The 13,721-nt window shown below is 36.0% G+C and overlaps 1 protein-coding gene and 1 non-coding gene across 3 annotated transcripts; both read right to left on the bottom strand.

Moving 5' to 3' along the window:
* Positions 1-957: 957 nt before the first annotated feature.
* On the bottom strand, positions 958-13,520 carry LOC132286689 (26S proteasome non-ATPase regulatory subunit 4 homolog). 2 transcript variants are annotated; one of them, XM_059789056.1, is made up of 11 exons: positions 13,386-13,520; positions 13,166-13,279; positions 12,834-12,939; positions 7,630-7,744; positions 7,329-7,538; positions 6,922-7,234; positions 4,341-4,464; positions 3,430-3,533; positions 3,181-3,249; positions 1,643-1,723; positions 958-1,471 (listed from the first exon to the last, which is right to left on the bottom strand). In XM_059789056.1, the coding sequence occupies exons 1-10, from the start codon at positions 13,395-13,397 to the stop codon at positions 1,673-1,675; spliced, it is 1,218 nt and encodes a 405-aa protein (XP_059645039.1). In that variant the 5' UTR covers positions 13,398-13,520; the 3' UTR covers positions 958-1,471; positions 1,643-1,672. The 2 variants fall into 2 exon arrangements, with proteins under 2 accessions (XP_059645039.1, XP_059645040.1); XM_059789057.1 differs by having other exon boundaries at positions 1,643-1,714.
* On the bottom strand, positions 2,042-2,128 carry TRNAS-GGA (transfer RNA serine (anticodon GGA)). The gene has a single exon. It is a non-coding gene; the product is annotated as a tRNA-Ser (tRNA).
* Positions 13,521-13,721: the final 201 nt, after the last annotated feature.

Raw genomic sequence — 13,721 nt, 5'->3', positions numbered from 1 at the left:
AATTGATTCCTGCATTTCCCAACAATAAGAATAATAATAATAAATACATATAATTCCAAACTTCCAAATAACTAGAGAAAATAAAGCTCATACTTTAACAAAATATTTTTCTAACATTGCGTGTATTTTTCTAAATTACAACTCCCAAATTACATATATTGATGTAAAATTAGGGATGCACAAAAAAATCAGTTAAGCCTATAAGTTGAATCGGACCAAACTAGACAGTAAGTTTGGTTTGAATTTTTCACCATTCGCAGTTCCAAAAATATATAACTGTCTCTAAAAAGTTGCTTAAGGTTCCGAACCAAACTGTTTTATAAATTATATATATATTTATATATTTTGTATTATATAAATAAGAGAATAATAAAATTATAGTCTTTTAACCACCCAACTATATATCATAATATGTAATAAAAAATTATATTAGAATAGAAAATTATATTATATATTATTTATATACATTAAAGAAGTCTATAACCGTGAAACCGAACCGAACTGAACTAAATCGTTTTCTCACAATTTGATTTGGTTCGATTTCATTGCCTTCACAATTCTGTTTGGTTTCAAACCTCAAATTTTATGAACCGTTAGAAATAGTTTGGCTCCAAAATATTCCCAAACCGAATTCCGGTCCAATCCAAACCATCTGCACGCCTATGTAAAACAACACCAAAACCCCTAAAGGAAAATATATCTGAAATGATAAGCATAATATAACTCTGGTTTGAACAAGAATAAAACCTCACAAATCAACACAGATTCACAACACCCTGTAGAGGAAAATATTGCAGAAATGAGAACAATCGATATATATAAACTTGTTTGAGCAAATTTAAGTGCCATAAAACGACACGAATCAAACACATTTTAAGACTGCAACAAAAGCACTCTCATTAAGCAATACAAGCCGTAGGACCCTGCTACCAAAGCAAGCACGAAAAGCACAGCATCTTTCAAGTGCATAAAGAACACATTAGATTATTAATGGAGGTGCACACAAATGTTTATGTTTTAGTTCCATAAAAGATTAAATAATGATGCCAACGAAATCATGCAATGGTACAAACTTTGATTGGGGAGTTCAAGATGGAGAACCACAGTCCACTTTGGCAAAAATAATGTCAGAGGTTCCCTCCACTTTCCCCTCCAATTACCCCGTGCAGCATTTCCATACACCGGACAATGCACGCCTTCAAAGGACATCTACTGTAACCATAAACCCTTCTCCCAGCCCCAAACCAACCCGAAGAGAATATTTACTATGTCCATAAAAGTTACTGTACCATTAAAAAACAGAGTTGAAATACCACTTTAAAGGAAACAACTCTTATAAATTGAATTGAAACACTACAGATATCACATTTAATTTTGCCCCTTCCATGAAAACAAGGATGGTCTGTTCTACAGCCCTCTCTAGATGAATAAAAACCATCACCATTTCAGCCACAATGAACAACTGTTTGACCTGCAAAGCAAAAGTTGCACCAAAAAAATTAATTGCAAAGCTAGAGATCCAATAACTAATAATGCACGATCAAGAGTACTGAAAGGTAGGTAAAGATTAGTCTGACAAATTGGAAGCATTTCTATAAGGAGCTGCTGGACAACACAAACTAGGTACGTTCAGAAATCACACCTGACATCAGATGTCAATCCCAGGGCAGCATCACTTCTCCTCCTCGTTTGGTCCTTTATCCTCATTCTTCTTCTGCTGGGACTACCAAGAACAATCAACAATGGAATTACAAAGAATTCGTAACATCTAAAAATTTAAACTGTATGTAGACAAATCCCCCCTCAACGCTGACACAAGCAACATGATCAACTGTCTTACAATGATTACCGTTGATTTAGGTTCTTAGTAAAGCACCATAGCCTAACGGACTCTCATGCTAAGAATGATCCCAATTTCTGATGTAGCAATGGTCACTTTCAGAAAAAGGTTTTTTTTTTTTTTCTTCAAACATCAGAAAAAGGTGATCAATTGTTATTTGACACATTGCGGTCAGTAACATCGGTGAATTAGGTGAAGGTACGGAAAGAGAGGGATTCGAACCCTCAGTAAACAAAAGCCTACATGGCAGTTCCAATGCTACGCCTTGAACCACTCGGCCATCTCTCCTACATAATAATTATATGATCCAAAAACCGAGTGAATACTAAGTTATTCATATTGGATTAGTGGGCAGGTACGACCGATCAATTCTAAGTATAAAAATAGAAAAAAATTCTTCAAAGAAAGATCTTTCCTTCGACGCTCCGGAGATAAAGATAAAAGTTTAAATCCCAATTACAGTACTTGTGAATCAGATCGTCCATATAATATACAAAAAGAAACTCTACATATTTGATACTCTTTGAATAATATAAGAACCCAATACTGTTAACAAAGACAGCGAAAAAATACCAAACCCAATTCAGCACCACACAAACTAAAAAGAAAATGGCTAAAAGACAATCGGCAAATGCCAATTAAACCTATGATTGCGAAAATTGCACTGCCTGCATGTGTGGCTTGGGGTCATGCTTACCTACTGATGCAAAGCATGAACGACAAAATCATTCTTTCTTTTTAAATTTATAAGTAAAATATGGCTGACAGAATCTTTCCTTTGCAGAATCCAAGTTTTAAGGGTTAAAGAGAAAAAGGATACATACATAGATGGTTTATATACCTAACAACAAAAAGAGAATTTTTCAACAAACATAAATGCTCCACTATTTCCCCTAATTTCCCAAGCAAGGCTTTGGGCTTTAACTTGTGGCGGTATATTTCTCTGATCATAAATGCCCTTCACATTATCTCTCTTTTTGGTCCTCAATAACCCGACCACCACCTCCTCCCCCCAAAATCCGGGGAGAAAAAAACCAAAATAATAATTATTATAATAATAAATAAAAAGGTAAACCGCAACTAAGACGGGGTTGGATACCATGGTAAATATTGACATATGACAGCGTTCTTCGTAGAGATTAGTTATCTAGAAAAAGAGTATTATATATCATGACGAGCGTGTCTAAATTTACCATGCATCCTTCTAAAAAAAAAAAAGAAGAAGAAAGGTAACTAAAAAAAACCATAAATATACAAAGAACAAACTCTAACAGATGAAATCAGAGGTAACAACATGACACTTTCTGAAAAGCTGAACCTTTTAAGATAGATGACCTCACCTCAGACTGATTTTGCATAGATGCGAGCAAATCTTTGACTGAAGGATCATTTGGATCGACTCCTGGAAGCTGTAAGAGCACATTTAATGCATTGTGAAATGAAAACATTTTCCGGGAAAAAAAATATAATAAACTTGAAACGTGATCTTATTCTTGTTTTTTCCAGGACTTTCTTTTCTACAGTGTGAGTGGGTGAAAGGGTGGGGGCTGGCACATAAAAAATTTGTATTGGCAATAAAGAACACATACCGAAGCAAGGATAGACGAAACAAACGACTGGTCTGTCAATAGCTTGTTCATGTCTGTCTGGCTTGCTTGATCTTTTGTACTGTCCTGCACTGACAATTGAAGAGCTGCATGTACCACAAGAAGCAAAATATATCAGGAGATTTGTAAAAGTAGAAAAAATTTCTTAAATTGATGAAGTATAAATCTTGGTATAGAAAATTTTAAATTAATTTAACACACTAAATTTAAGAAATTTATGTACAACTAAGTATGGAGGTGGGAGGGGATAACACGTAATGTGCCCCAAAATTTCACCAAGCATATAAACCTAGGCAAGTCCTTCTATACACTGTTGAAAAACCTGGTGATTGTAATTTCAAAACTAGCCAAATCACCCTCCAAATGGCCCCGGCAGTTCCAAACTGTAGCTAGAAAGACTTAGTTAAGTTGCACATCTCTCATGAGACTATGCATGAAAAAAGATCAAACATTGGTGTAACGGTAACTTTGTGAAAGTAATATTAGGGGTTAGTACCCACTCTACCCTCCCAGCACCATGCACTATCGGGACCAGCACTGTGTAACTGGAAAACAGAACACTAGGGAGAATGTAACTTAAACAGAACATGTAATTGGAACATGGTGAAATCAAAGCCATCTTGTTTAGTTATTCCTCGCACATGCTTGACCAGATTATATGTCTGAAGTTGAGCAAATGTGCAAGAAAGGACATCTTATTTTGAAGCCCACTTAATTACATGCAATGTAGCTATGGATTAAAATATTAAAAAAGAGACGTGCGCTTAAGTATATATACTTGAAGTATAAACACCAATGAAATACTAATAAGGATATAAATTCCATGCACCACTGACACAAAGTCATTAATGAGACACAAAACACACAAGGCTCAAACAGATAAAACAACTCACCGAGAGCCAAGTCTTGATCATCCGCAGCTGCCTCTGACATATCTGTGTCTCGCACAGCAACACTAGCAACAGGGTCATCCATTGACATAGCAAGGGCCTGCTGCAGTAGAGCATTCTCATCATCCTGTAAATCCAAGGCGAATTCAACTAAGTATTAATTATACTGACTACTGATAACTGTAAATCACAAGCGAGGTACAAATAGATCAACAGCCAAAAGACATGAAAGAAGATTCAAAACGTTCTGAACTTCTTTTAATGAAATGGTGAGCCAAAAAGAACCATTGTTTGATGGAGGAAAAAATACAACAAACAAAAACATTGATACTCGGCAACTTCTACCAAGTTGGATTGAAGATGGGATTGATTTAGGGGGTTTATCCTTCACTACTATGCCCACCCCTACTATATCGTTAAACTACTAAAAATGATTTGTTATTTTTAATGAAATACCCAAGCAATCCAATTAGGTAAAAACTTATGTCTAGTTGTCACAGGGTCAGGTTCCCATTTCACTCGCAATATCTAGCTTTGTCACCCCAAGGGACATGTGTAGCATCAACTCTCTATAACTAAGATTGTCAAAACTTCCCTTTCATGATCCCCAAATGGATTGTGACTACACGGGCATTGCTTCAAGGGAAAACACCTCCACATAAGGAGTTGTAACTTGTAATGTCTGTTACCAGATATTTTTCCACATATGGGGAAAAATACGTCCACATGATCCCGATTTTCAAAATCATTTTGTAACGTCTGTCACACCTCGCATCTGCTGCACTGTGCCCACATCTGTAGCCGTGTTCTGGATTTGAACTAATTTTATTAAAAAATTAAAAATAAAAGGTGGTGGGCATGAAAGGGTACAAAGAAGTGTTCCAAAGTCACAAAAGTGATGTTAACTAAAAAAATAATATTTTATTTTATAAGCATTGATGATCATCTAAAAAATTCAACTATTAGTTTCCTTTGAAGTCATCGCCTTCCTTTTATTAGTCACAGAAATTACCAGTAATGTCAACTTTTCTCACCAACTTCCCAAAAATATATTGATCAGATTCTTGGAACAGAGGTCTTTCATGGTGGGTAGCAATGTTGCCAGTTCTTCTACTCTATGGTGGCTACTTTGCAGCAAACACAGAAATCAGTCTCTGCTTTAAAGTTCCTTTGAATAGTATTGGAGGGAGGGGATTTTCCCATCCATGCTTGGTCACTTAATTTGACTTCTATCCCATCATTAACTACCTCAGAACACTCTCTCTCACAATCTAAGTTAGAAAGTACCTTTAGAAACAAAATAAATGATAGTTGCAAAAAAGACTCAAAGAAATGTGTGGATTCTAAAAACAAAAAATCAAAATAGGTGGTGGTTAAATTTCAACGTGTTCAAGGTGTTCCATGACGCCAGAACTGACAGCACAGTGATCAGCATCAATGCCACTTTACATTGCTGTTCCGTTTACATTGAGTTAGTAACCTTTATATATAACCACAACCAAGAATGGAATTTAGAGATGTCCAAAAGCTTCATTCAATTTAAAATGAAACACGTCCATTCATGAAGCGGCTAGGGGCACCAGCCCAACAACAACCAGTTTTTTTGTTAACCAACACTGTAATTTTCACATGCTAAACCTATTATGACAAGCTATGGAATTTTAAATTGTAAAGCAAATGAGTCTGAAACTTAAAGGCGTACATTAGATAAGCCCAAAATTTTATGCAGGTTAAAGGAACGAGGCTCCCGCCATTGTGGGGTCTGTGGAGGGTCAAATATATGCAGACTTACAGCCGACATGTGGTGAGGATGTTTCCAGTTTCAAACTTGTGACCTCTAGTAACAATGGAGCAACCTTACTGTTGCGCAAAAACCCACACTCACCAAAAAAATTTGCATGGTGTGATTCATGATAAATGAAGAAAATCACCGAAACTAAACCTCAAGGAAAGTCCTTTTCCAATTTATGTTGATCACATTTTCAAAACGGAACTTATACAAGCACATGGTTGTGAATGCAAAAATTAAATAAAATGATTAATAGTTTACAGATAAAGGAAAGAAAAATCAAGCCTTTAGAACATGCAGGCAGCGTGTATGACGTGCTAATCGAGTACTTATGTTACATTTAATTTGAGAAAGTTTATCACGTGTGGGTACATTTCTACACATTCGATTTATATAATTCGCAAATCCAAGGACATGATGACAGGGCTAAACATTCACATTGTTTAACATTCTTGTTTTAGAGTAAAATGGTAATTTTATGCACATATATTATTTAACGTGTGTACTTTATCATCGCTTCTTGATGTAACAAGTGATCATAATAAGAGAATTTCAAGTAAAATACAGTAAAATTGAATTGCCAGAATTTTTTTTTCATAATTAATTGCTAGAAATTCTTTTTAGTGCACACCCGGATACATTGGAAACATATCTCATGTCCATATCAATGCCATATAGTCCGCAAGTCCTTTCCACATTTAGAATAGTGTGTATAGCGTAAACGGGCTTTGACTATTAAGCACAGCACTTAGAAAGGAGGCAATATAAGATCAAAAAGCGAAATAGAACACTAACCGTTAGATCAGTTGTCTTATTTTCTGCTTCAGAAGCTGCAACACTGACATTTTCAGCCATAGTTGCATCTTGTGAAGTTGATTGTTGTTCACCTCCTTTTTCTTGTTTCGCAGCATCCTCTGCAGCCTTCTTAGCAGCTGCTTCTTGCCTTGCCCTCTCCTCTTCCATTGAAACTCGCAGAGCAAGGGCCAGTTCAGGATCCAGATTTGGATCCACACCAAAATCAAAACCAGATACACCACCAGCTGCAGCTGCTGCCGCCGCTGCCGCAAAACCACTGCCACCTTCGCCATCCCCAGTAAAGATAGGAGTACTACAATGGAAAAAATAATAAATAATAAAATATAACTCAAAATGTATATTAAATATTAACACGAGTAAGTGCATATAGAAGCATGACAAGTAACCTTATAAGAACATCAGAAAGAGCACTTGAACCAGAAGGAACGTGAACAATGTGACTGCTGTCATTGTTATTAACAGCAGAAAGAAGTCCCTCGAGCTTTTCTGGCTTTCCATCATCTTCTTCACCAAAGTCAACAATATCGAGAGCTACACTGTTCTTTTTTAACTTCCTTCCTATCATCTCCAATACCTTCTTGTCATATTTGACAGGACTGAAAGAATAATTTGAAATGAGGATGTATGTCCCACCCATGCAAGCTGCTGGGAGATCAAAATATGCAAATAAGGCACATGGGTAATTACCTTCCAGCAAATACAATAATCCTTTGTTGCTGCTTTTTATTTTGGCGGTGCTTGAGAGCCAATTGAGCCACCTGGATCCCTGCTGCCAAGTTCATCTCACCACCTATTTCTAAGCCTGAATTAAGAAACAATGAAACTTAACCACATCGGACAGTCAAAAAAAGAAAATCAATTAATGAATAAAAATGAAGATTACACCCTTCACAAAACGGGCACATTCGAACGGACGTGAAGCTGTATCAGGTGTAACATAACAGAGTCTACTATTGCGGTCATGAATTTTTTTGACCTTACACAAAGTCCCAAAATGCACCTATACACAAATTTTTACAATATAAAATACTAAATATGGCTTTTAATGTATTGTAGTTATTTTTCCTAAATTTTAAAAAATTATTTTAGGCAAATAATGGACCTATACATAAACCCTAAGTCAATGTCATTATTTAAGGCTTAATAATATATACTTTTTTATTACATTAATGAGTAAAAATAGATTAATAACGAAACATATAAAGTTTATGACATAAAATATATATCTAATTATATTGTACCTCGACAATAGTTGCTCTATTTTATTTTATTTTTTGGCCATTTTTTATATTCAATTCTTTATAAACTGTTGATTTATTATATCTCATCATCATATGTTGCGGATAAATGCATAAGATAATTTATCTTCAGGAACTTTAACCTTCAAGTTTCACACACAGCAACTAAAGAAAGTAAAAGAAGAAAATTGAGAAGGGAATGAGAGAGACAAGCGAGCTTCTCTCACGCCGTAGTCTCATGTGGCCGCACCAAAAATCTCCAGCCAAAATCTCACGTGGTCACGCTAGCACCCTAAATTTAACATCTTTAAGTAAGTCTTTTGGCTATTTCTCTCTCATCTTCTCCTTTTTGTCGTCGTACTTGAAACCTAGTTTATTCCCTTTTTTCAGTTTTCACAAGAATCAAATAGAAGTTTTATTCTTTCTTTTTTTATCTGTCCCATTATTTTATTTTTTTTGATAAGTAAGAATTGTATAAAAAACGCTTAAAAGGGGAGTGCATCCCAAAGGAACAACAAAAATCAAAGACCACTAAGCCTTCAAAGAGGCCAAAAAATCAACAATGTCCTCGAGAGATCTTATCTGTCCCATTATTCTCGATCTGTTTTTACTCTCGTTTTTTTAAAAAATAAATAAATATATAATCCCTCAATTTTCTTCTCTATTCCCTTCTCTCTCTTCTACTTCATGCAAGTGAGAGTGAATTTTGATCTTGTGTGTTTGAAGTATAATGGAGAAACTGGATGTTTTATAAAGGTGCACAATCGTCAGCAAAGTGACCCGACCGATACTGTGCTGACTTGGCCAAGGCCGATCAATTTTCCCAAGTTTTGCCCAATTCTCACTGATTCCAACCAAGTCTGTTGTGATTTGTGAGTCCTACCGAAAAATTGGGGAGACACGAATAGAGTCCATTACAATTCGACCGAGTTGGGACTCGGGCCAAATTGGCCGGTTCCTCGAACTATGTTTAATCCCCTTGTTTCTAGGGTCCTATTAATGGTGTATCTTGAACACTCAAAATGCTTTTTGTTGGAGGTGGACAAATCTTGGATGCAGTTCTCATTGCCAATGAATGTGAGGATTCTAGAATTAGAAGTGAGGTGTCTAAGAAATTGTTTGCAAGTTGGATATTGAGAAAGCCTATGACCACGTTCACTGTGCATTTTTGTTATATATATTATGGAGCAAATAGGCTTTGAAAAGAGGTGGAGGAATTATTTTTTGCATCTCCATGGTGAGAATCTCGATTCTGGTGAATGGATTCCCAACATGTTTTTTCAGTAGCTAGAAAGGTTTGAGACAGTACAACAACTCGGATAGAGATTTAACACCTTTTATTCACAGATGATACTATAGTGCTCGACAAAGAAGCATTTGAGATACCTAAGATGTGTGTTGGTGTGTTTTCAGGTAATCTCCAGTCTGAAAATAAATATTAAAAATGGAGAGATTGTTCCGGTGGGGAAATTTAATAGCATATTCGTGTTAGCCAATATCATAATAGGTGGTCTTGGAACCTTTTCGGTGTCTTGCTCGAGTCTTCCTTTGGGAGCTCATTGAAGGTGGCATTTATTTGGACTCCAGTGATGGAAAGGGTCAAGAAAAGGCTACCTAGATGGGAAAAAATGTCTATCGAAAGGAGGCCATCTTACCTTATTAAAGAGTACTCTTTCAAATCTTCCCACCTACTACCTCTCTTTATTCCAGATTTTCTCCTCTTTTGTAACTTCGTGTGGCAATGAATGAGAGATGCAAGTATTACTTGGTGAACTGGAAAAAAATTGTAGACCTCTTGGTCCTCTTCGAATGGGTGGTTCCAATATAAGAGAATTTACCTCATTCAATATAGCTTTAATAGGCAAACAACTTTGGAGATATGGGATGGAGAAAACAGGCGAATTCCGTCCATTTCCTGGGCTAACCTTTTTTTCAAGGGTTTGAATAAGTGTGGATGAATGGGAATATTATGATATGTTGGCAATCTCTTTTCTAATCATCCACGCTCTCCACACCCTCCTGCTTGTACAATCTAACCAAAACAAACTACAATATCATCCAATTCCCAATCCTGAATATAACGCTCAATCTGAGTATCCAATGTTTTTTTTTTTTTTTGATAAGTAAGAGACGAGTGTTGAGTTAAAACAAATCTGAGTATCCAATGTTATACCAGTCTTTAAAGGTGATAACAGTTGGCCACTATTCCTCCTTGTGGCAAATACTTTCTGGTTGATCCACACCATACTTTCTAGAGTATCCAATGCCGTACCACAGTTTTTAAAGGTGATAACAGTCGGCCACTATTCCTCCTTGTGGCAAATACTTTCTGGTTGATCCACACCATACTATATTCTCGTAAGATGATAGACACTAGCTAACAGTCCACCTGGTGCTACATCATAGGCACATTGGGAGTGTAGATGATTCTAACTCATCAATTTATCTTGAATCGGGATCTTCTGGCTCAACTATCCCAGTTTTGCCAAGGGAAAAACCCAATTACCCACGATGAGTGGAATTGGGTGGGCTCTAAGCATGGAGGTTTTATGGTGAAGTCTTATTATCAGATCCTCTACGGAGATCAAGTGCCCACCTTCCCATGGAAAACAATTTAGAGATCTAAAGTCCCTCTCGAGGTAGCTTTCTTTGGATGGACAATGGTCCTTGAAAGAATTCTAAGGTTGCACAAGAATTCTAATGTTGGACAATTTGAAGAAGATGAGGCAGATGGTTATTAATTGCTGCTACATGTGTAAGAGGATGAGGAGTCAATTAGACATCTTCTCTGATATAACCCAATGGCAAGGGATGTCTGGGCTATGTTTTTCACTATCTTTGGCGTTGAAAGGGTTTTGCCAGAGACCAAGATCAAAGTGCTTGAGGCTTGAAGGAGATATGTAGTGGTAAGCCAAGATAGAGACCCATGGAGGGCCAGACCCCTTTGTATTTGGTGGGGGTTTTGATGTGGGAAAAATAGGTGGTCTTGTGATGGTGCTGAAGATCCGATTTGGATGTTAACGCACCATATCCTGAACTATCTCTTTTCTTGAAAATCTATGGGTGATTTTTGGATAGTTTGAGACTTTAAAGCTATAGATTTTTTCTTTCTTTTTTTTTTTTTCCTTTTTTTTTTTTTTTTTTTTTTTTTTTTCCAGTTGTTCTTTGGGTTCGCTCCCCTATTGGTGTTTATAATAAAATTCTACTTGTCAGGGAAAAAAATGTTCTATTTCAGTAGGATGTGCCCTTCGCTTCTGATGTATCATAGATTTTTTCATAAAATCCTTTATCCCGACTACTTGGGGTGAATCGTATGTTTCCATTCCGCTTTGTTTAAAGCCATAGTCTCGGTCAAACAAGCTATCATATCCTTCTTTACTAACTCTACTCACGTTAACCAACGCTGGTTAGGAATATCGTATGTCAATATTCCTAACCAACGCAGCTAAAGATCTTCTTTGCACATATTTAGACCATCTTATCCGATTTTCTCTCATTTTATCTCCAATTTGTGCTACTTCAACTATCTCACGAATGTTGTCATTTCAAATTCTATCCTTTCTAGTCTTACCGCAAATCCATCTTAACATTCGCATTTCTACCACACTCAATTTATGCATATGTCAACATTCTGTGCCAATAGCGGTTCGATTAATTTCCTTTTAATTCTTCATAAAATCCATATTTAGCAAAAAAATTAAAAAAATAATAATAATTGTGTCTCATTATATAAATAGATGTGCGTGTGTGTGTGTGCACATTGTGACTAACATTTGGCATACACGGTCTTTTATGAAGCTATCAATTATTTGAATTTCTATCTCATAATATAATAAATGACACCAAAACCAAAAGGCTGGGAGTCATGTTGCATTAATTGATTTTGGACTAAATTAGACATGATATACTATTATTATGTCTTAATTATTCTTCTTTTCCAAGTATTTTAAACCCTAAATGTAAAATTATAGTGTGATATTATTATAAAATAAATGCTGCTTTGAATTTTCAAGGTGTAATAGGCATGTGTTCCTATGAGAAATATCATACACATATTCAATATAAGGATTGGCTTGGTGCAGTGATGAAAGCACCCAGCAACAACTCACCCACGTAGCGGTGACATTCATAGGGTACTGCAATTGTCAAATCATGTGATGTCTAGAAACTATCAAATGTTTATTTCTGAGTATAGAAGTATATTGGTATTGGGATATGATTCCGTTGTAGAAGTACATGTGCTACATTGAGTAAGAATAAAATAACCAAGTTTGGCCACCAAGGCATATCATGGCTAAGTGTTGAAGTCCTAAAGGGAGTAATATCCTGTCATGCACATTCAAATCATTGGTAGCAGAATTCTTAATCAAAGATCAAAACTTTCACTGGTTGTTAAACAGCATCTGCATTATATTTCCTCTAAGAAACTAGCAAATATGTCCCAAAGAAACTGTACACGCTATCACCAATCAAACCCACATATGCAATTTTCATTACCCAAATAAGTACACAAATCTCTTTCTATGACTTCTATTTTTTTGAATTCAAAAATTATAGCCACTTCTCGATGTTCTAATTGCAAAATATCAGATTGGGATTGTGCCAAGAGACCATAAACTATTCAAAAAAATAAATTCTAGTAACGAAGCTAACCGTGCATGCAGGCTAAGATCTTTCCAAGATCACTAGTAGGAGTAACCAATACGCGAACCCCTTTCCCGGCCATGGTCAGAACTCCAACAGTGTTCTCCGGATTAGACTGTTACAAACTCCCAGAAACAAAATTCCAAAACAACTACACATCAGATACAAACCCAAAAGCAATGAAAGGGATTGAATTGCAAAAATTAAACAAAACCGGCTAATTTAAGCCTTAACACACAATCATACAAATATATCAATTAATGTGCATATGCATACATATGTATAGAGAGAGACAAATACATGTATACGAAAGAAAGTAAAAGTCGAAGAAGATTGGTGACCTGGGTTTTGGCCCCACAAATAAGATTAACAGCGTCGGCTTGAGCTTGAAACCTGTTGGGAGAGTAATCGCCGTTTCGCATCCATTCAGAGTTATCGATGCAGATCATTGTCGCCTGATGCATATTGAAAGATCGATCAAAAACCCTAGTTAGCAATACACATGAAAATAATAGGGAATTAAGGGATGAAGATGCAAGCGTATGAGATTGAAGGGCTGACCTCGAGCACCATGGTCGTAGATTCACAAAGACAGACGAAAGATCGAAAGGAAGAGTTGCGAAGGACCTCGCTGTGTGAATTTGGGTTTACTTGCTCGCTACTTAACGGAGTACTTTAAAACGAAATAAGTCTAAAATATACTCGTATTTATAAGCATATAAAGCCTGATACCCACTTAAATTCAACAAAGGAGTCATTTTTATTTTTTTTTTACTTGTCAATAAGTTGTTTTGTTTAATAACTTTTAATGCTTAATTTTGAATAAATTAATGCCTGTTCGATTTCATATCAGGAGTGCAAGCCATTGAGCTTGCAGAAATGGAACAAATTTTTAAG

This window comes from Cornus florida, unplaced genomic scaffold, assembly GCF_030987335.1.
Source record: "Cornus florida cultivar Cherokee Brave unplaced genomic scaffold, ASM3098733v1 CherokeeBrave_3.0.0_Hap2_Chr11, whole genome shotgun sequence".
NCBI lineage: Eukaryota > Viridiplantae > Streptophyta > Magnoliopsida > Cornales > Cornaceae > Cornus > Cornus florida.
The sequence above is the reverse complement of the archived record's forward strand: the minus strand, read 5'-3'. Positions and strand labels throughout refer to the sequence as shown.